The sequence below is a fragment of the Muscardinus avellanarius genome (genome assembly GCF_963383645.1).
Source record: "Muscardinus avellanarius genome assembly, chromosome: 12".
Taxonomy (NCBI): Eukaryota; Metazoa; Chordata; class Mammalia; order Rodentia; family Gliridae; genus Muscardinus; species Muscardinus avellanarius.
In genome coordinates, this window is record NC_137798.1 from 80136370 (window position 1) to 80161560 (window position 25191).

The following is a 25191-nucleotide window of genomic DNA, read 5'->3' on the forward strand; positions in this document are numbered from 1 at the left end:
TGTTCAGCCGATTCCAGAAATCTGGGGAAATGGCAAAATGAAGACAATATTCATGTATTCAGTGACCTTACTTTATGAAGATTTAATTTTTCATCACCTATAAGCCTGTCTTTGCAGGTCTTGAAAATTATATTATGTTTTGAAAAGTAATATATTCTCTTGGTACGAAATTATATAAAACAATAATCAGTGGAAAGCCTCCTTTCTCTTCTTGTTCTTTTAGGTACCCCTTCTCCCTAGTACAATCAGTATGAATGACTTTTTGAATCTTTTTTTTAGATCACTAACAGGTTATCTTCGAGGTCATCCTTTATCCGTTATTAACATTCTCATATGTTTGTTTAATATTCCATTGGGTACATCAGATGTCTGCAAACTATAGCGTTTGAGTTAGATTAGTCCTGTGCCCGTTTTTGGACATCAAAATGAGCTAAGAATGGCTTTTACTTTTTTTAGTACTGGGGATTGAACCCAGGGACATTCCGCCTCAGTCCTGTTTCATTTTTTATATTGAATCAGGGTCTCTCTAAGTTGCTGAGGAGCTTGCTAAGTTGCTAAAGCAGACGTTGAATCTGCAATCCTTTTGTCTCAGCCTCCCAAGTACTAGAATTACGGGTGTGTACTACTGTGCCAGGCTTTCCAGTTTTAAATGGTTGAATAAAATTTTGTAACATGGAAATCATATGAAATTCAGAATTCATCAGTAAAGGTTTATGGGCACATAGACATACCCTTTATTTACAGATCATTTGTTTATTTTCATTCTACAGTGGCAGATTTGAGTACTTAGAGAATGCAAGGCCTACAGAGTCTAAAATGTTTATTTTTTGCCTTTTTACAAAACGTTTGCTGTCCTCATACATGTGTGATACAGTATATGTAATTCGTGATTTGCTATTACGATTCAGCGTTTTATAATCCTGTACATCCTGTGAATAGAACTAAAGGTTACAATTCTAGAAGTAGAACTACTCAGAGTTTTAGATTCTGTATGGCACATTACAATTTTTCTAATTCTGTTAAATGACATCTAGGGAAAAGACCAGGGAAGGTGGGAGAGAGTGGACAAAGATGGTTGCTTTTATCCTGGTGAAATGGTTTGTGACACTAACAAAGTCAGGTTTCTTTCAGGAGACCTGGAAAAGACTGGCTCCTGTCAGAGGGAGAGGGAAGGGGAGGAGGCAGCAGCTGTCGGCAAGTGACCCAGGGAGAGGAACGGATGCAGAACTTCTAGACACTTTTGAAAACAGGAGGCCTTGTGAGATCTATTCAGAAACACTGGCATTTAATTGATTTATTTCTACACACACTTTCTCTTCTTCCAGAGAAGCAAAATAAAAAAACCCCAAATATTATAGTTTTGATCTTTCATTCTTGCCTCTCTGCTTGAAACAATAACCATTTTGGCCACCCAAAATGTTTCATAAGCACAGGAAAGGGCAGAGTGGAGAGTGAAGGCTAGACCACCTCTCTCCAGTCTGGGCAGGGGGAACTCAGCAGCACTGACTTTTCCTAAGTGGAAGACGGTGCATCTCCCTCTCCCAGACCACATGCAAGCCTTTGGGAGTCCCACTTGTCAGTTGTCTGCTTTCTCTTCTCATGATCCAAAGGTTAATCAAGAAATAGGCAACTGAATGAAATAGATACTTCTCAAAAGAAGAAATACAAATGGCCAGCAAATATATGAAAAATTGTTCAACATCTTAGCAAGCAGGGAGACACAAATCAAAACTACACTGAAATTCCATCTAACCCCGCTTAGAATGGCAAGCATCAAGAATGCAAACAATAAGCTGGGCATGGTGCCACATACCTGTAATCCCTGTACTTGCGAGGATGAGACAGAAGGATCACAGGTTGGAGCCCAGCCTCAGCAACTTAGAGAGGCCCTCAGCAATTTAGTGAGACCCTGTTTTAAAAAAAAGAAAGAATGAATGAATGAGTAAATTTAAAAAATAGGCCTGGGAGTGTAGCTTACAGGTAGAATGCTCTAGAGTTCAGTCTCCAGTAACACACACACACACACACACACACACACACACACACACACACTATAAATAACAAATTCTGGCAAAGAGATGGGGATGGGGAAATAGGAATCCTTATACTCTGTTAATGGGATTGCAAATTACTGCAGCCACTATAGAGATCAGTGTGGAGCTTCCACAGAAAACTGGGAATAGATCCACAATACGATCAGCTCTGACCACTCCTGGGTATCTTTCCAAAGGAATTGAAATCAGAATACTATATTGATATATGCATATCCATTTTTGTAGCAGCACAATTTACAGTAGCCAAATCATGGAACCAGTCTTGGTGTTGTCCAGCCTAGGTGAACATCATCAGATGAATGGATTACTATAGGGTATACCAATGGAATTCTACTCAGCAATAAGGAAGAACAAAATTATATCATTTGCAGAAAAATGGAAGGACCTGGAGAGCATGTTAAGTGAGATTAGCCAATCAGAGAAAGTGAAGGGTCATACGTTTTGTGTCATATGTGGAGGCTAGAGAGCAATAGGGATTAAGAGGGACTTTAGATAAAGTTGGAGAAACCCCAGTGGAGCAGTGGAGAGGGTCTGGGGAGGGGGGTAATGGTGAGGGAGGGAGAATTAATGAAAGAAACTTCCATTGATCTTATATACATATATGGAATTATTAATGCCAGCCTCAAAATAATGTATAGGGAAGGCCATGGGAGGGAGCGGGAGGGGCTCACCAAATGCTGTACACGCATGTCCCTACCACTCTGAACTTCATTATGATGTGATGATATTATGCACCAATAAAAGAGTATTTTAAAAAGTAAAGCTAAATGTGGGGCACAAAAAGCAAATTCTCCTGCATTCACTTGTAAATTGTTGTGCCTCTTTGCCTTGACTTAAAGGAATTTATCTTAGAAGCTCAGAGGAATTATTTAAGGAAAGTAACTATACTAGATCGTACAGTTGACTTACATTGTCACTGTTTGCTGAAGGTCCTTTAGTTAACAGAGGTGAGAATTTCAAAGATTCCTGAAGGTTGTTAGTGGTGGCGATACACTAAGTAGACAGGTTTTTGCCGTACTTTGTTTCCATCCTCTCATTTAAGGAGGAGGGGAAATGGTAGAAGAAATAATTGTGTGAATAATTTTGTCATCATCTTTCTTCCCCCTCTTCTCCATTGTCTTCTACCCCCCTCGCTTTCCTTTTTAAGGCTAGTCCAAAAATGCAGATATATTTAGCTGCTGCCCTCCAGCTAGAAATTTGAAGATTCTTTGGGTACCTGAGTAGATAACTGTTGATGAAATTTAAGATAATAAACTCATGTTCCTTGACTCTCTTTCTTTCTCTCTCTCTCCTCTCTCTCTCTCTCTCTCTCTCTCTCTCTCTCTCTCTCTCCTCTCTCCTCTCTCCTCTCTCCTCTCTCCTCTCTCCTCTCTCCTCTCTCCTCTCCTCTCTCCTCTCTCCTCTCTCCTCTCTCCTCTCTCCTCTCTCCTCTCTCCTCTCTCCTCTCTCCTCTCTCCTCTCTCCTCTCTCCTCTCTCCTCTCTCCTCTCTCCTCTCTCCTCTCTCCTCTCTCCTCTCTCCTCTCTCCTCTCTCCTCTCTCCTCTCTCCTCTCTCCTCTCTCCTCTCTCCTCTCTCCTCTCTCCTCTCTCCTCTCTCCTCTCTCTCTCTCTCTCTCTCTCTCTCTCTCTCTCTCTCTCTCTCTCTCTCCCCTCCTAATGTTTTGAGCAGATTCATATTCAAAGGACCGGGGACCTTGGATAGTAAAACCGGTGGCCTCTTCTAGGGGGCGGGGCGTCTACCTGATCAACAATGTAAGTATGCAAAAGATGGCAGATCTGATATTCATATGGTTTCTTCTCATTAACAGCAGTTGTTCGCTTCCAAAATCTGCTTTCAGAAGTGAGTGGAAGACGGTGTGAGCTGGTTGCTGTTCACCCTGCTGGCAGTAGCCTCCTCCCATGAGCCTCCTCCCATGCCAGAACACGATTTAGTAGCCAAAAAATCACTTGATTAAGTTTGGGAAAGGCAGCCTTTTATGTCGGCAGAGAAGTGTTAGCTCTTCTGCGTCAGCACATTGTCCTGTAGTTCCCGAGCGTGAAGTGTTCATTGGTAATGTGTCCCTTTAGTTGGACAGAGCTGTGGGTTTCTGCTTTCAGAGTTAGCCTGTCCACTAACACTGACTTGGTGTGGCATTCTTGATACTGCTTCTCCTTCCTTGCTCCCCACCTCCACTTTCTGCTTTTCTTCCTTCTCTTTTCAAAAGCTATCAGTATCTTGGTTCTTGGCAAAAATTTCACAAAATGTTGTTTTAAAATTTAATAACAAAAATAAATGAAATAAAGTTCTAACTGCAGTCTCACCTTACTACAACAATTAGTAACTTACTCTAGTGGTCTGTGTTTCTTCCTCCCTGAGCTTTCTGTTGTATTTGGGTTATTACCGTTTGACATCTATTATGCTCACATCTCCTTTCCATTCTTCCACATTTCATCTCTAAATTTGATTTGTTATTTTCATGTTATAAAGAGTTATAACATATATATTCTATTTAATAACTATCATTTCAGTTTTTGTCCTTTATAAGTTGAGTAAAAAAATTAACTTCAATACAAATAGACTTTACAGCTTTGAGATTCTGAAATTTAACCTTATTTAAGTCTAGACTTTTTTTCCTTGGACATTTAGTGGGCCCTTTCATTCAACAGTGTAGTTCTTTTAATTTGGGGGAATTATCCTCTTATTGTCTATGCTTTTAAAACCCCCTTTTGAGGCATTCTGGGTCTTTATGTAAACTGTTTTTCTCACTTTTACTTTTTGTCTTTTCCCATCTTTATAATTTAGATGACCAGTTTTTGCATGATCTAGTTTGTTAACTTATTTATCCACTGTATTTTTAAATTGGCTATCATATTTTAGTTTCCAGAAACTATTTTTTATTTGGCTTCTTACTCTTATTTGTAAATAATAGCCTACTGTTGCTTAATAGATGAAGTTTGCCCACCTGTTTTTTCAAAGATACTAATATTTCTTTAAAGTTTTCTTCTAGAAGAATTTTGGGGGCTTGTGTTTCTTCCTGGTGTTAGATTTTCTTAATTTCTATGATCCTTAGGTGTTGGGTCATATATATGAAGAAAAGACTCCATTCAAATTGGCTGGTCAGAGTTTCCTTACAATTGTGTAGACTCTTTCCCTGTTAGCCTTCTTCTGGCGAGAGTCTGATGGTGCATTTTGTAGAAGGCCAAAGTGTGTTGACTGTCAGGCTTGGCTTTGTGTGGTGGAGGGTGTAGATGAAGAGCAGGGCCCCTTCCACCTTGCCAAGTAGGTTGGGCCTCATAGTAACTGCAGAAGAGATACTGGTGATTTCCGTCTTGGGAAGAGACACCTCTCCTGATTTTCCTTTTTATGTCTGTTGGGGATAAAGTGGCCTCAAGTTCTTTTCTTCTCCATAAGACATCTGCACCCACAAGATGGCCTCCCAAAACTCCAAAACACCATTGGTGGATTTGCTCTTACAAAAGCGGCTGCTTTGGATACTGCAGAAGGCTCACTGGCCTCCAACTCCCAGTGCCATTTGTGAATTTGTGAATTATCTGATTCTTGTTCCTTGGCCCACCCCGGCTTTACATGTTTATTGACTGCCAGCGTAGAACTTTGCAGGGCTTCCTTTGAAAGATTACATCCCTCTCATAGTCTGGGCTAGGGCTTCTTCTACTCTGGTTTTTCAACTTGATCCCATTTGCTTGCTCCCCCCCCCTGCACCCCAGCCCCCCCACCCCCCGTGGCACTAGGATGTTCTACCTCTGAGCTATATCTCCAGCTTTATTTTATTTTTTGTTTCGAAACAGGGTCTCACTAAGTTGAGATATCTCAATCAGCATTATCACTGTTAAAATCCAAAAGGAAGGTTATTTGCTCAGTTTTTTTTGTTGTTGTTGAAAATTCTGGGTTCAGTCCATGTAAGACCATGGTCTGAAGTGGCTGGGAACAGAGGGAGCAGGGAGGTGAGAGGAGGGCTATATAATTTCAAGGCCACATCCCAGGAACCCCTCCTTTGCAACAAAGCCCCACTTCTAATATTGCTGCCTCTTTCCGTGTGGGCTCTTGGGACATTCTAAATCCAAACCATGACAGTTGCTGAAAGCCTCCTTAAATTGCTAAGTCTGGCTTTGAACCCATGGTCTTCCTGTCTCAGCCTCCCAAGTACTAGGATTATAGGCATGCACCACAGTGCCCAGCTCTTCTATCTGCTTTTTATCTTTCAGGATTTTCCTTAGCTTCTGGTCTCTTCTGGCTCCTTTTACTTTTTCTAGTCTTGTTATCATGTTCTTTTGAAAATATCCTTTCTGTCCTTCCAGTGGAACTCTGGAAGGGAAGAGTAGGTGGGGGGAAGATATGTTGTTTGTGTGGCCAGTATTCTATCTTGAATTCCCCAGTTATCTTTTCACATTGAGCTATTTCCTATGTGTGCAGAAACAAACTTTCAGAGGGGTCTTTCATGTTGGAAAATCTTTCAAATCAGTCTGGATTTAAAACTGGACAGTAAACAATGATGGCCAGACCTTTCATGCTGAAAAAGATTAGGATCTGGTTATGACCGAGAAACTTGTGCAGCACTAGGCCCAGCTGTGAGTCCCGTTACCTGCCAGGGTCACTCTAGAGGCCTTCTGCCATGGCTTTCATGAGACATAAAAGCGGGTTACGTGCCTCAGCTTGTTCTTTCCTTGTGTTTCTGACCTTGGCGTGAAGGCTCCTGTCCGACAGCCTTTCCTTCAGTTATGTGCCAAGAGCTCCAGTGTTGTTTGAATCTCATAGATGGTGATAGTGTAGGTTTGGGTTTTAGCTGCCAAATGGAATAGCTATTGAAATTTAGCTATGGTATAAGTTTGCTTTTTATTTTCTTAAACATGAGTCAAAAAGAATAGTATCCATTCCCAGCTCATCTGGGACTTTTTTCTTCTCGAATGCTCTTTTGCCCTAGTGATTTGTTCTTTTAAAACTAACATCATAAAAATGGAAACGCTAAACTTGCCTTGGTGGGGCTGAGAACCCCATGCCCTAACTCTTCACTGATGCTGAGGCTCATAAAGGGAATGACATGTCTTTAGAGAATGCGTGGTTTGGCAAGCTCTGTGAGAGTCTCTTCACTCCCTCCCACCTCTCACTGGCTGCATCCCTGGGGACCCCCTGCATAGATGAAAGTAGTTGGCAGGACCTTCTGCCTAGCCCTTCCCCCTCGGTAAAGCTTTGGAATGAATTTGATTCTTTAAGGTATTTAGTGGAGGTGCCAGACAGAAGCCTGGGAAGATGCCAACAGGCAGGCGGGAAGCTGGCAGCTTGTGGACCTAATGGGAACATATTCTCATTTCACCCCCAAAACTGGAATTTTACCACCTTCTACCTAGACCTACAAGCCTTGCAGTTAATATTCCCCTCTCTTTACACAGAAGGCCTAACCATCCCCTGTTTTCCATACCTGGATCCTTTCCCGTGGAATATGTGACCCATTAGCCAAATGGATGAAGTAACTCTTTCCAAGACTGCTGCCTGCTTTCCCTTCAGATTTAAGGGAGAGGGAGACTGTCCAGGAGGAGGGTCTGTGTGCAGGACTCCTGTGAGTGGATGAGGAACTATGGCAGGGGGATGGAGTTAGGTGTGAGGGCCAAATATCTGTCCCTTTCTTCCCACTGGTGGGAGAGGGCCTCTTATTAAAACCTCCCTGTAGTAGCCAGAATTTTTTGGAAAATATCCGTAAATAGCAACTTTAACTAGAAGGAGAACAGGATAAAGGGTAGAAAAGGCATTATTTTTATGTAATACTGAAGAGAGAAGAGTGTTCTCCCGTGGATGGAAACATCTTGTTTGGTTGGCTTACATGGCCTCTTAAGGATGTGCTGCTCTTTAGTTCTGGAAATATAGCTAAGGGAACAAAGCTGCTTCTGCTCCAGCTCCTTCAGTAACCATTACTAAATGCCATATTTTCCCAATTTAGAATATTCCAGTAGAGGAGGGAAGTACCTGCTGTTTTCTGATGACGGTATGCATTTGATTATGGGTGTCCAATTCAGCCATCCTTGTCTCGCGTTATCCACGTTATCCTCCCTGAGATGCTGAAGTAGCACGAGATTGAGGTCACTGTTTACTCTTATACATGTGAATATAATTCTGTATTTTCCTATTTCTTCTTTCTTTCTTTCTTTTTGTTTTTGTTTTTGGTGGTACTGGGGATGGAACCCTTTTACCTCTGGGCTACATGCCCAGACCTATTTTATATTTTTTCACTTGGAAACAGGGTCTCTTAAGCCAGCGCGGCTGGCTTCGAACCTACGTGATCCTCTTGTCTCCATCTCCCAAGCGCGGGGATTACAAGCGTACACCACCATGCCTGGCTATATATTCTCCCATTTCTATTTGTATATTTTTTTATCTTACATTCTTTTTTTTGTGTGTGTGTGGTGCTAGGGATGGAACCCAGGGGCATTCTGAGCTACACACTAGCCCAATTTTTAATTCTTTATTTTGAAACAGGGTCTCGTGGAGGGCCTCACTAGGTAGCTGAGGCTGGCTGCAAACTCGGATCCTCCTATCTCAGCCTCCCAAATGCTGGGATTACAAGCGTGCGCCACCATGCCTGGCTCTTACGTTCTCTTTTCTTGTTGTTCAACAAATATTTGGGAAGTGCCTGTTGTGTGCCAGGTGCTGTCCCTCCTTAAAGCCTTTTGAAACATTCTCCTAATTGTTATGTATCTCCTAATTCTTAATGTTTCACTGTAATTCAGTACACTGCTCTGAGTAGAATGTCATGTGGCATACTGTGAAGAAGAGTTCTGGAATTTAGTAGTTAGAAACACGGAGATACTATGGAGTCTGCAGTAATAATAATAACTGATATTTCTTGAGCATTTAACATGCACCTACCACTGTGCCTTCCAGATACTATCTCAGTTAGTATTTTTAAGAACCTCTTGAGATGTTATTGTTATTTACTTAGTGTGTGATAGAGTCAGGGTTGTAACTCAGGTCCACCTGATTGCAGAGTGAAGAACCGCTCATGACTATTATGCTATTCTACTCTATAGTAACTTAACACATACCAGGAGCTTTCATCTTAAGGTCCAGTTAGGAATGTAGCTATGTTTCCAACTTCTCCAACAATTCAGATTCTTGCTTTAGCTTACTTTGGGAGGAAATTTGAGCCTGTAATTGAAATAATTTAAAATGAGTTAATTTGGGATTGATGAAAAGAAAATAAATAGGTTTGAGGGTATAAAAAAGCTCTCATTAGTTGCTCTTTAGTGCACAACACTAAACAAAGAAATCCCATTATTCTTTTATTCTATAAGCTTATAATTTAATTCCTAATGCAGTTAGAAATGAGAGGTAAAGACAATAGGACACATATTATAGTTACCTAAATAATAAAGTTATGTTATGCACAACTGAGTGGATAAATGTGGATGATGAGGAGGGAAGAGAGGAAGTAGGCATGGGCATTTGGTGTCAATGAATGAAGACCACTGCTAGTATATTCTGTGGTTCAGAGACATATATCTATTGTAGCCTGGAGGTGCTATCTAGGTGAAGGAAGGCAGCTGTGATTAATTAATGCTAGGCTTGGAATACAGCCTATAGCTTACTGATTTGTATGGTGATTGTATCAATTCTTACTCACTAAACTGACTCAAGAGATAGTACTTGTGAGAACTGATCACACAGTGTAAGGGAATCAGGAAGTGGGTGGTTGAGTCCATTAGAGATGAATCAATACTGATGTCATTGTACTCATGATACATAGAGATGGGTTGGGAAAGTTGCCTTCTGACTTTGAGATGGTAGTGGGAATTGAGAGGGGAATCTGGTTGTCCTAATATCCTCCAGAGTTGCTCATTGTGGTTGTAAATGGGTCACAGAATGACCCTTGTTTTATGAACAGTTTCAGGACTTGGGATCAGAAATGTCTTATAAAACAGATAAACTTTTGAGTTTGGGGACAATTACTTTGGGGCAGAATACTAGGGCAAACTATGAATAGTATTTAAAAGGTAAGCCTTTAAGGCATACTACTTGGGTTCTATCTAGTACATAACTTAGATCATGCCCCTAACATTTACTAAGTTTTCATTTTTCTGCAAATGTTAGTAAGTTTTTTCTGAGCTGCTGTTTTAGCCATTATCATTGCCACTTCCCTGTTGGAGGCCTTTTGTCCTGCAAGGGCTGACTGACTTGCATCTGATCACTTTGTCTTAACCCAATCATACATGGAGTTGTTCTATTTAATCTTACTTTAGACTCCACAATAATTTTCTGCTTCCCACCATGTTGAATTGAATTCTCCTTGCCAGGGGTTTAAATCCATTTGCCAAGGGGGTCCCGTCCTCCTAGTTATTCAATCATTTCATTTATTATTACCCAGTTCAGGCTTTTAAGCCCCAGGACCATGAATCTGTCTACTATCCCTTCTACTGGGCCTTATGTGTGGCATCTTCCCACAGTGGTATCTTTTCTTTCCTACCATGTGCCTGATAGTTTTCAACACTCACTTCTGCACATATTCTTCAGGATGAGGCTTCCCTGAGGGGTTCTGCCTGACTGGTCCACTTTGCAAGCTGATATCTTGTATTTGAGAAATTTTTGCTCTTGTGAGATTACATATATTGTCTCTCTACCTAAATATTAAACCTTTTGGGGCTAGGGACTACAAAATCTCAAGTTCTACGAGGGCAAAGATTGTATGTCTTTTCTTCATCGCTGTGTCTCCAGTATCCAACAGCACTCACTATTTATTGTCTAAACATCTTGTGTTTTCATTGAAAAAATCTTTAAAAGATCAAATTCAGACTTTGCATACAGTTGCTTGGCAGGTGCCCTTAATGAATCAGTCAGACACCTATTCCATTTCACAGAGGAAATTCTAGGATCCATTGCAGATCTGTAAGTTCTCTAAACAGCTTTATTAGAGCCTGGATTTAAGAATAGTCATAGTGTTTTTAAATTTCCATTGTATTTTACATTTTGTAAGAAGTAAGCTTTTATTTTTTAAGTAGCTCGTATTTTCTTGGCAAGTAACTATTTAATATCATGTGTATGAACCTTTAAAGATGTTTAGGCTTTATTATGTGAGAGGTGCTGTGTAAATTTACTTTTTTCCCATTGTAATTGAATACCCATATTATTTATAGAAGTGGTATGTTATGTATTCGGGCCAACTGAATATATGGTATCTTAAAGGAAAAATTTTCCTAGAGTTTTAGTTTTCCACATTATCATTTCTTTTTAAAAGGTTAAGGTTAAGAACTCTACTCCTTTATTACAAATGAGAATCCCTTTGCGTTTATACCCTTTCATTCTTTCTCTTTACACAATAGCCAAACCAGATTTCCCTGGAAGAGAACATCCTGGTCTCTCGTTACATTAACAACCCCCTGCTCATAGATGGTGAGTTGTGATTAAACTCTTGACTATATTGGACTAGGTCTTGCTAAACTTTTTAACCTTTCCAGATGTCTTTTTAAAGCTTGTATGGCACCTGTGCCTTCAGAAATAAAGTTGATTCCCTATCAGGAAGGATTGTGTTAAAGATGAAATGAGATAATATAAGGGAAAGTACTTTATAGCCTATACAGCAATTGGTGTGTGTGTGTGTGTGTGTGTGTGTGTGTGTGTGTGTGTGTATGTGTGTGTGTGTATGAAAACTACAGCTTATTATATGTTAATTAAATACTATAGAATAATGTGCTATATAATACCATAACATAGAATAATTATTTTCCTCAAAGGCAAGGCTATGGGTAGTGTGAAGAGAGGAATGTTCTTTCTTCATAGTTGTTGGTTTTATTTAGATCAGTTTATTCTGTGATGGAAAACAGATGAACTTAGTTTTTCCTGTGAATCCAAATATTTTTCCTAGATTTCAAGTTTGACGTGCGCCTCTATGTGCTCGTGACTTCCTACGACCCTCTTGTCATCTATCTCTATGAAGAAGGATTGGCTAGGTGAGACACCTTGCTTTTGGGAGGAAGGGTCGTGTGGGTAGAGTGGATTCATTAGAGAGTTCTAAGTCCAGGCTGTTTCTCTCTATTCTGTTCAACTCAGGAAAATAGAGTATACCCAAGTAGGCTTCAAATGACAGAAAGTGGTCTTCATGTTCTATCGCCTCACTTGCCTATCCACACAAAGTATATATAAACACATACTTTTCCCAGCAGAGATCTAGGTTGCAGGGTATTTTCATGCAATGACAACTGTTATGAAGACCTTAGGGCATTATGATAATTGTCATTGTTCTTCAGAACAGATCTAGAAAAGAATGCCACATTTACTTATTTATCATAAACCAGGTATTATAATCCTTAAAACAGCTTTATAGTTCTGATGTATTTTTGCAGTTTAAGAAACTGATACTTACAGAACCAAAGAAACTTCAAGTCACTTTTCTGAGACTGGCCACAGGGATGGGGGCAGGGTAGGAGGGAATGGAACCCTTTGACTGAACTGTTGGTCCTGTTTCATGTTTAAGGTGATATTAGCTGCTTCCCCCCTTAATATGCAAGTTCAATACTTTGCAGTGTTCTCGTATATTTTATTCTATTTTTCTTGATGTGTTTTGTAGATTTTCAGATAATGAGACTTAAAATTAGTTCAAGTTATAATAATTTGGAGTTTTCTTGTTTCCCATATCTACAGAACTTCATAGATGGCAATGTCTTTGTAAACCCTTTAAATTGTTTAAAATAAGTGCTGTGTTTGTGTCCCCCCCAAAAAAAAAAAAATTTTTTTTTCTCTTTTTTTAACCAACTAGTCTGCCCAGAGTCGGTCTTATGTGCAGTGGCCTTGATGTTGTAGAACACAGAATGCGGATGGTAGTTTGCATCTGTTGGCAGTCATGACAAGCTGTGAAGACATCATCTGCATGTGTTTCTGTATTTTAGAAAAATGCACTTTCAAGATAGGAAATAGCATGGAAAAAAGGCTGACTATGTATAGGTGATAAAGAAAATAGATAAAATCTCTGCCCTCACAGAACCTAAGATTGAGCATCTTTGTTTACATATAGTGTCTTTGACATGTTACTATACTCTGACCATCACTGTTTTTGAGTAGTGTTTTAATTATTTCATATACTTAATTGCCTTTGCTGTACTCTGACTAGAATCAGAGGGTGGACTAGCCAGAGCTTCTAGCCGGCTGAGCCATGTCTGCCCTTCACCTCTAGGTGGCAATGACAGCATTTATAAGCCCTGTCTTATTCTTAACTAAGATTTATGAGTTTGAACCCTGGGAGCACTGGAGGCTACTGAAACTTCATAGTTCTGGCCTCTTGTCCCTTGAAAACTGAGAAAGGGGAAAACCTAAAACATTTCCCAGTTGTTGGATAAAAGCCTGACCAGGCATCTGAGCAGAGACTGGCTATTAGCGCTAACCAAGTTTTCATAGGAGAGAAGTTTTCTATAGTCTTTGTAGACAAATGTGCTATGTGTGCTCTTCTACTTTGAGGTAGAGATAAATAAGACTGCTTATTGTTCTGTATTGTCTAGAATTAAAAAAAAAAGCTTAAATATACCCCTAACTTTTACACAGGGATGTAAGGATTTCAGTTTTGAAATGTGAGACTTTTGAGATTTCCCTCCTCTGTATCATGAGCCTCTCCATTTTTCTTCCTTCTGTCATCCTCACCCAACCTTTTTCTTTTTCCTGCTTGGGCACTGATTATAAATTGGATTCTGGAATAGAGAAAACATATCAAGGTTATATATGTGCATTCTTTCTCAAGAATATCATGCCAATATGTTTTGCATAATATTCCAAAGATATTTTACCCACAATATTAGTACGGGTAAAATATGGCATATGGCATAGTTTTAAGACCTTTATTGTTCAGAGTACACATGAGAGCAGTTCTAACATTTATTTGCTATAAATATGCAAATGCTTTGGCTACTGGTCATGTGCTAGACATCAGAACCCACAGAATTGACCTTCTACTAGGAATTATAGATATATGTGGTATATATAGTATATTATATAAATATATATGTATTTAATCAATGAGTGCTTTTTTCAGAATAATTAGGAAAACCGCTATTTATTTTGGTACTGAGGAATTGATCTCAGGTCTACCTCCGAGCTACACCCCAACCCTTTTTATGTTTTGTTTTGAAACAGGGTCTTACTAGGTCGCTGAGAGTATTGCTACGATTGCTAAGACTCCCCTCCAGCCTGCGATTCAATCTCAGTCTCCCAAGAACTGGGTTTACAGGCATGTGCCACCACTCCCAACAAAAACAGCTATTTAAATATTCAGACCCAAGCCAGGCGTGGTGGTGCACGCTTGTAATCCCCGTGCTTGGGAGGCAGAGACAGGAGGATCGCGCAGGTTCGAAGCCAGCCGCGCCGGCTTAAGAGACCCTGTTTCCAAAAATTTAAAAAAAAAGTATAAAATAGGTCTGGGAGTGTAGCCCGGAAGTAGAAGGGCATCCAGGAACCCCCAGTACCACCAAAAAAAATAATAAGTAAATAAATAAGTAAATATTCAGACCACACTGATCCAAGATACAGCGTGAATTTACAGGGCTTTGGTTAGCTTTACTGCAAGTGTAGGCAAATGTAAAGCTTTTCCAAAGCATGTGGCAGTCTGAGGCACTGTTTGTCAGTCTGTAAGGGTGCACAGTTCTCTGCTGTGATTCCCATATGCTTGATTTCCTGTCTCTTCCTCACTGTGTATTTTGGCATTTACCTGCTTCTTTGCAATCTCCAGAGTGCACTTGGCAGTGTCATTACATTCAATAGTAGTGTACTGCTCTCCACATCTGCAGCTTCTAGTAAGTTTGGGTCACGTGTGTTTTAAGGAGACATAAGTGAAGATAATCTGTTCGAGATGAGATCACTAGGTCTTTTTACTTTGAGACTCAATAAGGAAAACCATAATCTTTTCTAAAGAAACAGAACTGGAGGCAGTAATAGTTTCCTTCTTCTTCTTCTTTTTTTTTTTTTTGTGAAACTAGGGATTGAACTCCAGCCCTATTTTATTTTTTAATTTTGAAACAGAGTCTCATTAAATTGCTGAGACTGTCCATGAATGTGCGATCCTACTACTTCAGCCTCTCAAGTGTTGGGATTTCAGGCATGGGCCACCACATCCCGCTAGTTTCTTTCTTTAGAAAGGAAGAATCTTGTATCATTTCTGTTGGGGGCCTCAAGTAGTGCTAGGTTACTACAAGTCCATTTCACAAGACAGTTGTGTGAAATAAGTTATTTTGTATAAGTTTTTTAACCTACTTAAATTTACTAAAGAAAAAGACTCTGGTTTCTATATAAATTAGTATTTTTCAGTCAGCCTTGTTTTATTCACATAGCAAATAAGAGCTTTTTCACTATTTCTTTATATGTGGGTAGAATATTGAAGAGGTGCTGGAATGAAATTGCCTATCTGGTATTTGGGCCCGGTGGTTTGTGGTTCTGGTGCCCAGAGGTCCAGCTTACTTTGCAAACCCCTCTTTCATGTTGCCGTTTTGCACCAGCAGGGGACACTCGGTTTCTAGAGAGGGGGTGCTGTTCTCACCAAAATGGTGGAGATTCCTTTTCCTGTCAGTAGTGAAACTCAAAAAGACTTTGTTGTGGATTTTACAGTTTTAGGGGAATCCAATTTAAGGCTTAAATGATTGGACAAAGTCCTTTCAGAGACAAAACTAATAGCCCAATTTGCACTGAAATGAGAAAAACAAAAAGTTAAAATATATTAAAACAAAATTGAGTTGTAAACTACGTGTGTTGTCAGAGACCCAAAGATAGCACTAGCACCTTGGGGGACATGAAAGTGCTCAGCAGGGGACTGAGAGCGTCCCAGGAAGGGTTCCAGGCAGGCCTGCCTTTTTTCAGCCACAGCCATATTATTCAGTGGAAATGCAGAAAAGACCGCAAACATTTGTAATGCCTTTTCTTTCCTCCCCACCCCCAGTTCCTTCTTCAGTAGCCTTCCTCGCTAATTAACACTGGCTCCGCAGGGATATTTACCTTTTCTCTGCTGGATTCCTGTGGTTTTGAAAGAATTCAGGTACTTGGTGGTTGCCAAGGAATTCAGATTACCTCACAGGCTGCACAGTGTCCAGAATCTGTCACAGCAGCAAGTGGGGGAAGAGACACCAATAAGGGGGAGAAGCGTTCCTCAGCGCTTGTTGTCACCCTCCCTGGCAGGGCCTTGCTGTTTGTGAAGTTTGAGTCATTTCTGGCTCAGAAGACCTAGGATCAGGCTGGTAATCCCCTCCCAGACGGCTCTGCAGGGCGCTGCCCAGTCACTGCAGCACTTGGCAGTCTCCTGCTGCAGCTGGTTGACAGCAGATCAGAGAGCTCTTGGGCCTCTTTTTCTCTTCCATAAGATTTTTCTGGGTCAGGCCAGGATGAAACCCAGTGGCTTCTGGCAAGACTGCCTAAAGTTCCTTCTCTTCATGGTCTAGGCCTCTCTGGCTCAGCTACACCTGCTGAAAGTTAGATAATTTGCCCTATCTAACTCACCTTTGAAGGTGGATGGTATCTACTAGATCTCCTCCAGGCTGGCCTCCTCTTTCTACATTTGTAGTGAATCGTAGAGAACTATAACTATCAAAGAGGAGGCTTAACTCTCTTAGATTTAGTCTTTGACTGTGACCTTAAGAATATATGGTGTCAGATTCTTAGAGGAACAGAGCAGTTTTTGAATAAGAGAAAGGAGTTTATAGGATCCCACTAACTCTGTGCTTGTTTTCCTGGTTTGGTTATGTATGTTGGTAAAGATCCTAATACTGTTCTTCATGATGAAATGACCCAATCAAAGAGCACATGTTATTTTTAGTTGTCAAGTCTCTTTGGTCTTCTTTGGTTGGAGTGGTTCCTCAGTTGTTCTGTGGCTTTCACAGCCTCAGCATTTTTGAAGATTATAGGCCAGTCATTTTGTAGATTGTTCCTCAGTTTGGGGTTGTCTGTATTTTTTCATATTAAACCTAGGCTATGTATTTTGGGCCAGAATACCACAGGAGTAATGGCAGTTCTTTTCATTGCATTACAGCTCATGACAATGATAACTATTTACTGGTGTTTGACCCTAGATGAAGGTGGATGGTATCTACTAGATTCCTCCACTGTAAAGTTACGCCTCCTTTTCCTTTGTAATTAATATCTAATGGGGAGATACTTTGAGACCATGTCAAAAATACGATTTTTTTTTTTTTTTTTGGTGGTACCAGGGCTCCTGGAGACCCTTCTACTTCCGGGCTACACTCCCAGACACCTATTTTTTATATTTTTATTTGGAAACAGGGTCTTTTAAGCCAGCGAGGCTGGCTTAGAACCTGCGCCATCCTCCTGTCTCCACCTCCCAAGTGCAGGGATTACAAGTGTGCGCCATCACACCTGGCAAAAATATGATTCTTTATCTCATTTTCACCCAATAATTTTTTTTGGGGGGTTATGCTGGGTATTTACCCCAAGGCCTCATGCATACCAAACGAGTGCTCTGCTATTGAGCTAAACTCCCAGCCTGTCACCCAATAATTTTAATATGTACTGAAGTAGTTTCTTGCCTGAATGAATTATTGTAACAGTGATTGCCTAGAGATGATTTTCTAATTCCATCATTCCTTTTGTTTTTATTATTTGGCATTTTTCTTCAAGGAGAAGCTTTTCCCTCTTTGCATTTATTTATTTGTTTGTTTATTTACATATTTATACCAATATAGACTTGAAGATCTCTATTTTATTTAATGGGTTCCTTTACTATCATGATTTCTTTCGAAGCTCCAATTGTCCCAGATTCAGTCAATGGGAATCTCTTTAACCTAGCTTTCTGGGTCCTTTCGACACAACTTCATCTTCCTTTAAGCATAAGATTTATCAAGCTCATCTTGCTCTGTCTCTGAACTAGTCCTGGAATCAGTCATCTCTCCAAGGAGCACTGGTTGCTTTGTCATGGAGAGTAGTTCAAAATCTGGTTGCTAGATGTGCTCATTGCTCTAAGGCCTTATAATCTACAAAATGTATGAATTGTACATATACATATACACATGCATATTTATATTTGTATTTATTTCTGTATCTCTGCACTGAAAATTAGGAGTTCATATTAGTACGTCTAATTCTAGTTCAAAACTCAGGTCACATTCCATCTTTTTTTCCTTTTTGTATTTATCTCTGAGCTCCAAAAGTGAGAAATCTGTTACCCATTAACCTCAACATATTTATTTATTTAATCAATTCCCTTGTCTGTAGCCGGTCTCCTGACCTTACTGGGCCACTGCTTCATGAGATGCTCTCCTTGTGTGGATTTAGAGCCCAATGGGGCCATCACCCTGCATAGATAAACTCCTGTATTGCTGCAGGACTCCCTTCCCACCCCGTTTGCCCATTTACCTCTTACTGCCACTGGGCTCCTCAAGAAGGAATGTTGGAGCAGAGCGTGGTGTCACACGCTTGTAATTCCAGTATTCAGGAGGCTGAGACCAGAGGATCGTGGTTCGTGGAGAGCCTCAGCTACTTAGCGAGGCCCTTTGCAACTCAGTGAGACCTTGTTTCAAAAATAAAAATGACTAAAAAATAGGGCTGGGGGTGTAGCTCAGAGGTACAGTGCCCCTGGGTTCCATCCCCAGTACTGCAAACAACAAAAATAAAAAAACAATAAAAAAAAAATTAAAAAAATTAAAAAAAAAAATAAAAAAAAATAAAAAAACAAAAAAAGAAGGTATAGTGGTCAAGAAATTCAAATTAAAACAAAAGCAAAAACAAAAAAAAACTTTATAAGTTAATCAGATGATCAGAACTTGACTAGAAAATCAGATCTGAGACTAGTGTGTCTTCTGGTGTAGAAAATAAGAAGAAAGTGGTGACTGGAGATGATTATGGTCTATTTAATATAGGCTTTAGTGAAAGCTCTAAGATCTAAAAGGGTTCCTACCTTTCTTCTGTGTGGTCATTTGCATTGTTTGTCAGGCTAAGTGAAACACACAGTGCAGTGCTTTTGCCTTTTAGGGGAACTTTTTCTTTTTTTTTTTTTTTTTTAAATTTATTTTTTATTGGTGCAATGTATTCATACATCATAGTGGTATAAAGAAAATACTTTTGTGGACATACATGCACATCTCGCCCAGTTAGCCCCTACCCGATCCCCACCCCATTCCCTCCCCATCCATCCTTTCCACGCTTGGCTTACTGGTTGACATCTAGTATTATAGCAATTTATACAATATTAACATTGATAATCTCACATAACAGTTTCATTTGTCTGGTACCAAACTTTTGATGACTTAAAGATAACATTTCAATATTTCTTTTTGCTTTCTTTCTTACCAGAGAATATTTTTTTCTTTTTTTTTTTTTTAGGTGAAACTATCATACATTTATTTATTTATTTTTCAGAAAAAATCTATCCTGATATGGAATATGGACTCTAGATACCCAAAACAGTCTCAAAGAAGAACAAAGCTAGAAGATGTATATTTTCTGATTTCAAACCATATAAAGCTACAATAATTGAAACAGTGTAGTACTGTTATAAAGGCAGATATATAAACCATTGGAGCTAATTAAAAGCCTAGAGATAAATTCTTCCATACATTGTCAAGTTATTTTTGACAAGGTTTCCATGAACTTTTGGTGGAGGAAATACTAGTCTTTTAACTAAATATTGTTGAAAAATAATAATAAATGAAAAAGAATAAAATTGGACCCTTACCTAACACATATACAAATATTAACTCAAAATAGATAAAAGACCTAAATATAAATCTTAATACTATAAGCTTTTAGAAGAAAATCTGGGTCATAAAACCTCACAACATTGAAATTGGAAGTGATTTCTTGGATATGATTTCAATGGCACAGGCAACAAAAGATTAAATAAACTCCCTAAAAAATAAAAAAAATATTGTATATCCAAAGACAATGTAAACAGAGTTAAAAGTTACTGATCCTCTTCCAAGAGTTCCTCCTATGACCCATTTCTCCCTAACTCTCACATATTAGGGAAAGCATCTGATTTCTTATTTTTTGTGCCTGACTGATCTCACTTAGCATAATGTCCTCCAGTTCCATCCATTTCCCTGAAAATGGTGTAATTGAGTTTTTTTTGATGGCTGAGTAAAATTCCATTGTGTACATATCCCACAGTTTTGTAATCCATTCATCTGTTGATGGACATCTTGGCTGCTTCCATAGTTTGGCTATGGTGAATTGTGCAGCTATGAACATAGATACACATGCATTAGTTTGGTAGTTTGGTTTCTTTTCTTTTGGGTAGATACCCAACAGTGGTATTGCTGGATCAAATGGAAGATTTGTTCCCATTCTTCTGAGGATTCTCCATACTGTTTTCCAAAGTGGTTGCACTAATTTGCAATCCCACCAACAATGTCTTAGAGTTCCCACTTCTCCACATCCTCGCCAGCATCTGTTGTTGTTTGTGTTTTGAATGATGGCCATTCTAGTTGGAGTTAGGTGAAATCTCAGGGTAGTTTTGATTTGCATCTCTCTGATTGCCCACTGGCAATGTTGAGCATTTTTTCATGCATTTATTGGCCATTTGAATTTCTTCTTTTGTGAAGTGTCTATTTAGTTCATTTGCCACTTTTCATTAAGTTGAACTTTTTCATTAAGTGTAATCCCCCCACCCCACACTCCTCCATTCTTCTTATTTCTTTTGCTCTGTAGAAGCTCAGTCTGTGACCATAGTAATCTTGTCCTTGCTGGGGTTCAGAATAAAATGTTCCAGTGAAAAGAAACGAAGAAGAGAATTGAAGAGGAGTATAGGAGTGACAGATGTATTGCTACCAGGCCCAGTTCCTTGTGGAGTTCTGCCAGCATTTCATGTTGATCAAGTTAGATCAGGTACTCATAGTCAGAGATGAAAAGCCTCTCTCTGGGAAGCAGAACTTTCCCCCTCAAAGTCATTATCTTTTGGGGAGAGGATGGCAGTGGTGGTCTTTTGGTGGAGAGGATGGACTGTGAGGTAATGTTTTGTCAGGGCAGCCAGCCTTTGGGGACCAACCTCTGTTGCTTTTACATTTCACAAGAATTCAAAGAGTGACTGTCTTTCACTTGCTTGGAGAATCTCTATAGGAAGAAGCTTGGAATATAAAGGTGAGAATTAGCAATGAGTGACATGATAAAGAGTGAGTGATAACTCCTGGATGTTTCTGGAAAATTCAAGGGCTTTCTCAAACATAGACCTATGTTTGTCAAACTCTCCTCCTTAAGCCAGACCCACATGGTGGTGCACGCTTGTAATCCCAGCTTTTGGGAGGCTGAGACAGGGGGATCACGGTTGGTGGACAGCCTCAGCTACTTAGTGAAGTCCTTCACAACTCAGTGAGACCCTGCTTCAAAATAAAGAATAAAAAAATAGGGCTGGGGGTGTAGCTCAGAGGCAGAATGCCCCTGGGTTCCATCCCCAGGACCGCAAAACAAAACAAAACAAAAACAAAACACCTCTCATCCTTTAGCCATACATGCATGGTCAGAACTTTCTTTGTCCACATCCTTTTTCCTGGTCTCGCGTTTGTTTGTTTTCATTTTTTTGGTCTAGTCTTTTTATTTTTTTTTTCTCCCCTTTTCACTTTTTCTTTCTTTAGCTCTTGTATGTTTCTGGTATAGTTAAGGAGCGGAGATAGTGGGTGGGTGAGAAGAAATTGAGAGGAGGAAAAATTTTAAATGCTGACCTCTAATGTGGTAAAAATTCATGTTGACTTCATAGTCTGGGTAAGCATATGTAAATAATTTGTAAATCATATAAAAATAAACTTGTGGCCTTCCAGGGTTTTTTTTCTCACACACTTGGATGTGCCTCTTGGGAAAACCACTTTAGGGAAGGGTGATATGGTCGTAGAGGTATGTAAACAAGGGATTGATATTTACCATGACCATTTGCCTTGAGTGGCCTTTTGTTGATACTGAGCATCACTGGAAAGTTTTCTTTTTCCCTGCCTACTAACTTCAGAGTCACATAGATTTTATGCTTTGGTCTTCTTTTGACAGTTGTCCAGGATATCAAATTGCTGCCTGGTTTTCAGTGGGTTCCATGTTTAAACCCTCTGTCCTTTGCCTTCATTCCAAATTCAGAACTGAGTCTCTTGTATTATGCCCCTATTTATTCTGTTCTGTTTGGCTGCTATTAATGCTGCCATTATTGCTCTTATTTAGATGAATGTTATAGATTAGTAGTTGTATTTTTCTGTGGATTATTTTCTAAAGAATGTTGTAGTACCAGGCACTGTGTAGACCCTCAGTAGGTCTTTCTTGACTAATAACTGTCCTATTATCCATAGCATCCTTCACATAATTTTCTAGGTTTTGTATCCTTCCTACTGATAAAAGAGTCTATACAAGAGAAGTAGCATCTCATAGTCATTAAGACCATGGATTTTGGAGTCCATATGATCATGGACAAGTTACTTAAATGTTTTGGGTCACATTTAGTTTCCACATCTATATTATTTTATAATAAGACCTACTTTATAGAGTTGCATTAAGGATTGAACTAATATGAGAGTAGGCACGTGATAGACATTCAGTACTTTTTAGATGATGATGCCACCCTCCTTTATTATTACTGTCTTTCTGCCCCTCAGTTTTAGCCTGTTTTCATGAAATTCTGTTCCTGGCATTTAACCTGTGTCTCTCCTTCTAGGTTTGCAACTGTACGATATGACCAAGGAGCCAAGAACATTCGGAACCAGTTCATGCACCTGACAAACTACAGTGTGAATAAGAAGAGCGGAGACTATGTGAGGTACGGGCTGTGTCTGAGCCAGAAGTCAGAGAAGTTGGTCTCACTTGTGGGTATCAGCTGTGGGAAGTTAGCACATTGCGGTGGGGCATAGCATTAGGTTTCTGCCCACGTAGCACTTACAGAAATCTGTAAGAGCCATGTAACTCCGTTTTGAGGCATACATACTGCAGCTTCTTTACTGCTTGCCCAGTTACAGGGTCATCTTTCTCCTCAAACTATGCCTTCACCATTTTGTCTTCCCTCACCCGATAGGAAGAAGCAGTTAATATGCAAATAAGACTATTTAGAAGTCAACAAGTGAGGTCATTTCAGTACTTGGAAAACATCAAAATCTTTCCGAATGTTTGTACCTCTGACCCAGTAGTTCCATTTCTAGAAACTTAACCTTAAATAAAGGAGGTATGCATAGAATCAGAGATAAGAATGTTATTACTGTGTATTATAGGTGGAAACAGTACATTATGAGACAATACATACAACTGGATGTCAGTTTCTTGTGTGAATATATCAAATATCTAAAGCTGTGTTGCTGGAGGGGCTGAAAGAGAGAGAAGGATATATATGCAGTGTTAACCATGCTTAACTATAGGGAATGGGAATATGGTTGGGTCATTTTTATTTTTTATACTTTTATGTATTTTCTATTATTTTCTTAAAACAGGTACTTATATAATCAGGGAAAAAATAGGAAAAAATTAAAGAGAGAAATGAGGCCATCTCAGAAAAGAATGCAGTGGAAGGGAGGACCAATCCAGCTATGTGGAAATATTCCTTTTCTTCAGTTTCTTTCTTTCCCAGTAATCTTTTTCCAGAAAGTGGAAAAATAGAAAAGAAACTCAGTCACTTTCTACTTAGACTAAAAATAGGTGCCTAGCAGGTCCAAGGAAAGAAAGGGGAAGTGTCAGGATAGTTGCCGACGCTCTTTAGATTTCGTCCAGTGTCCTGTGGGCAGCATTAATTGGTTGGAGACATCCTGTCCTTCTCTTTAGAAGATGAGCAGAGGTGCCGTGGGGGAGAGGGTGGGGCGGTGCTAGGAATTGAGAGGGTAGCTGCGAGGCACACGTTTTCAAGTCTTGAGTCTGTCCTGTTTGCCACCATGTCCTTTGGTGTGGGGCGCCCTCAGGGGGGCCTCAGAAGAGATGGGGAGGAAGCTGTGTCTATCACCAGAGAGAGGGGCTTGTTTTGTAGGCCAGAGCAATTCTGTGCAGGGCTCGCAGATTAATGATGCCACCCTAGATTAGCTGACCAACCCATCCTAGCTCATTTGGCCTAAAACTGGGATCCAAGGTTGTCTTGTGGACTCGAGTGACAGTCACCATAAAGGCTAGCTGTGTGTCTCCACTTTTGTTCATTTTTTACACTCATTTCTTTTGTTTACCTTCTTTCACACATTTCTTCCACTCTTATGAGGCATAAATGTTTGATTAAGGAAGAATTTGCTTTCTGCAACAGGGGAAATTATATGTATTTGAATTTTCATTTAAGAAATTGATACAAAGTATGCATGACAAAAAGGACCAAGAAAAAAGGGGTGAGTGGAAGTCACCAAAGTGAATGATTTTTTAAATACTTAAAAGGACAAAGAAGGCAGCTCAAGGATCTCGTTCCTGCAGCCGGGCCTGGTCATGTATGTGACCTTGACTTTTTAATTCATTTCAGTTGTGATGACCCAGAAGTGGAGGACTATGGGAACAAATGGAGTATGAGTGCCATGCTTAGGTACCTGAAACAAGAGGGCAGAGATACCACTGGTGAGTGCCATGTCTGTTAACTTCTGGGTTTCTCTTTCTTGTATGATTTTACCATTGTTTCTTGCCTTCTAACTCTGATGGTGTTGCTGAGATGTTCCCCCCGGGGTAATTGTTCTTGGTTTTACTTTCTCCTGCAGTTTACAAGCTAGAGAACAGATTTTATAATTCCCCACATCCTTTTTTCTTGTTTCTGGTTTGAATGGCATAACTTTTTGCTTTAATCTTTAGTAAATTTATCCTTCTTGAATGTTGAATTGCTAACTAAAACGATGTCAGCTTTTTATATAATGCATTGCTTGCCTCCAACTTAGCCCCAAGTTCAAATTTATTTAAACTAATCTTTCATTCCTCTTGCTGCGTTGGAGAATGGGCAGAGTGGAGTTTGGATAGTGGGCTTGAAGTTAGAGAGGCACTGTTGCTGAGCCTTGAGCAGAATTGGTATGAAACAACAACAACAACAACAACAACAACAACAAAAACTATCTCAGTCCACAAAGGAAAGGGTGACAGGAGGACTGAGAAGGAAAAAAAGACTCCTTTTATTCTTCGTCTGTTTTTGTAAAAGGAGGCCACCCGAGTACATCCCAGACAGCTACATCTTCACTGTGTGGACCTACTTATGGATATGCCTGCCCCTGGGGCACCCATTCTGAATACTGCCATGTAGAGTATTTTTTAAATGAGCACACATGCTTTAACAATT

General features: G+C 39.7%; 1 protein-coding gene across 3 annotated transcripts in view; it reads left to right on the forward strand.

The window, feature by feature from the left end:
* The window catches only part of TTLL5 (tubulin tyrosine ligase like 5), a gene marked incomplete at both ends in the record, with an annotated part of 224442 nt that overhangs the window by 36314 nt on the left and 162937 nt on the right, over positions 1–25191 (forward strand). For all 3 annotated transcript variants that reach the window (XM_080707336.1, XM_080707337.1, XM_080707338.1), the window contains 5 exons: positions 3723–3805; positions 11357–11426; positions 11899–11983; positions 22636–22737; positions 24397–24488. In XM_080707336.1, coding sequence (XP_080563462.1) covers positions 3723–3805; positions 11357–11426; positions 11899–11983; positions 22636–22737; positions 24397–24488 — 432 coding nt within the window. The remainder of the gene's footprint in view (positions 1–3722; positions 3806–11356; positions 11427–11898; positions 11984–22635; positions 22738–24396; positions 24489–25191) is intronic.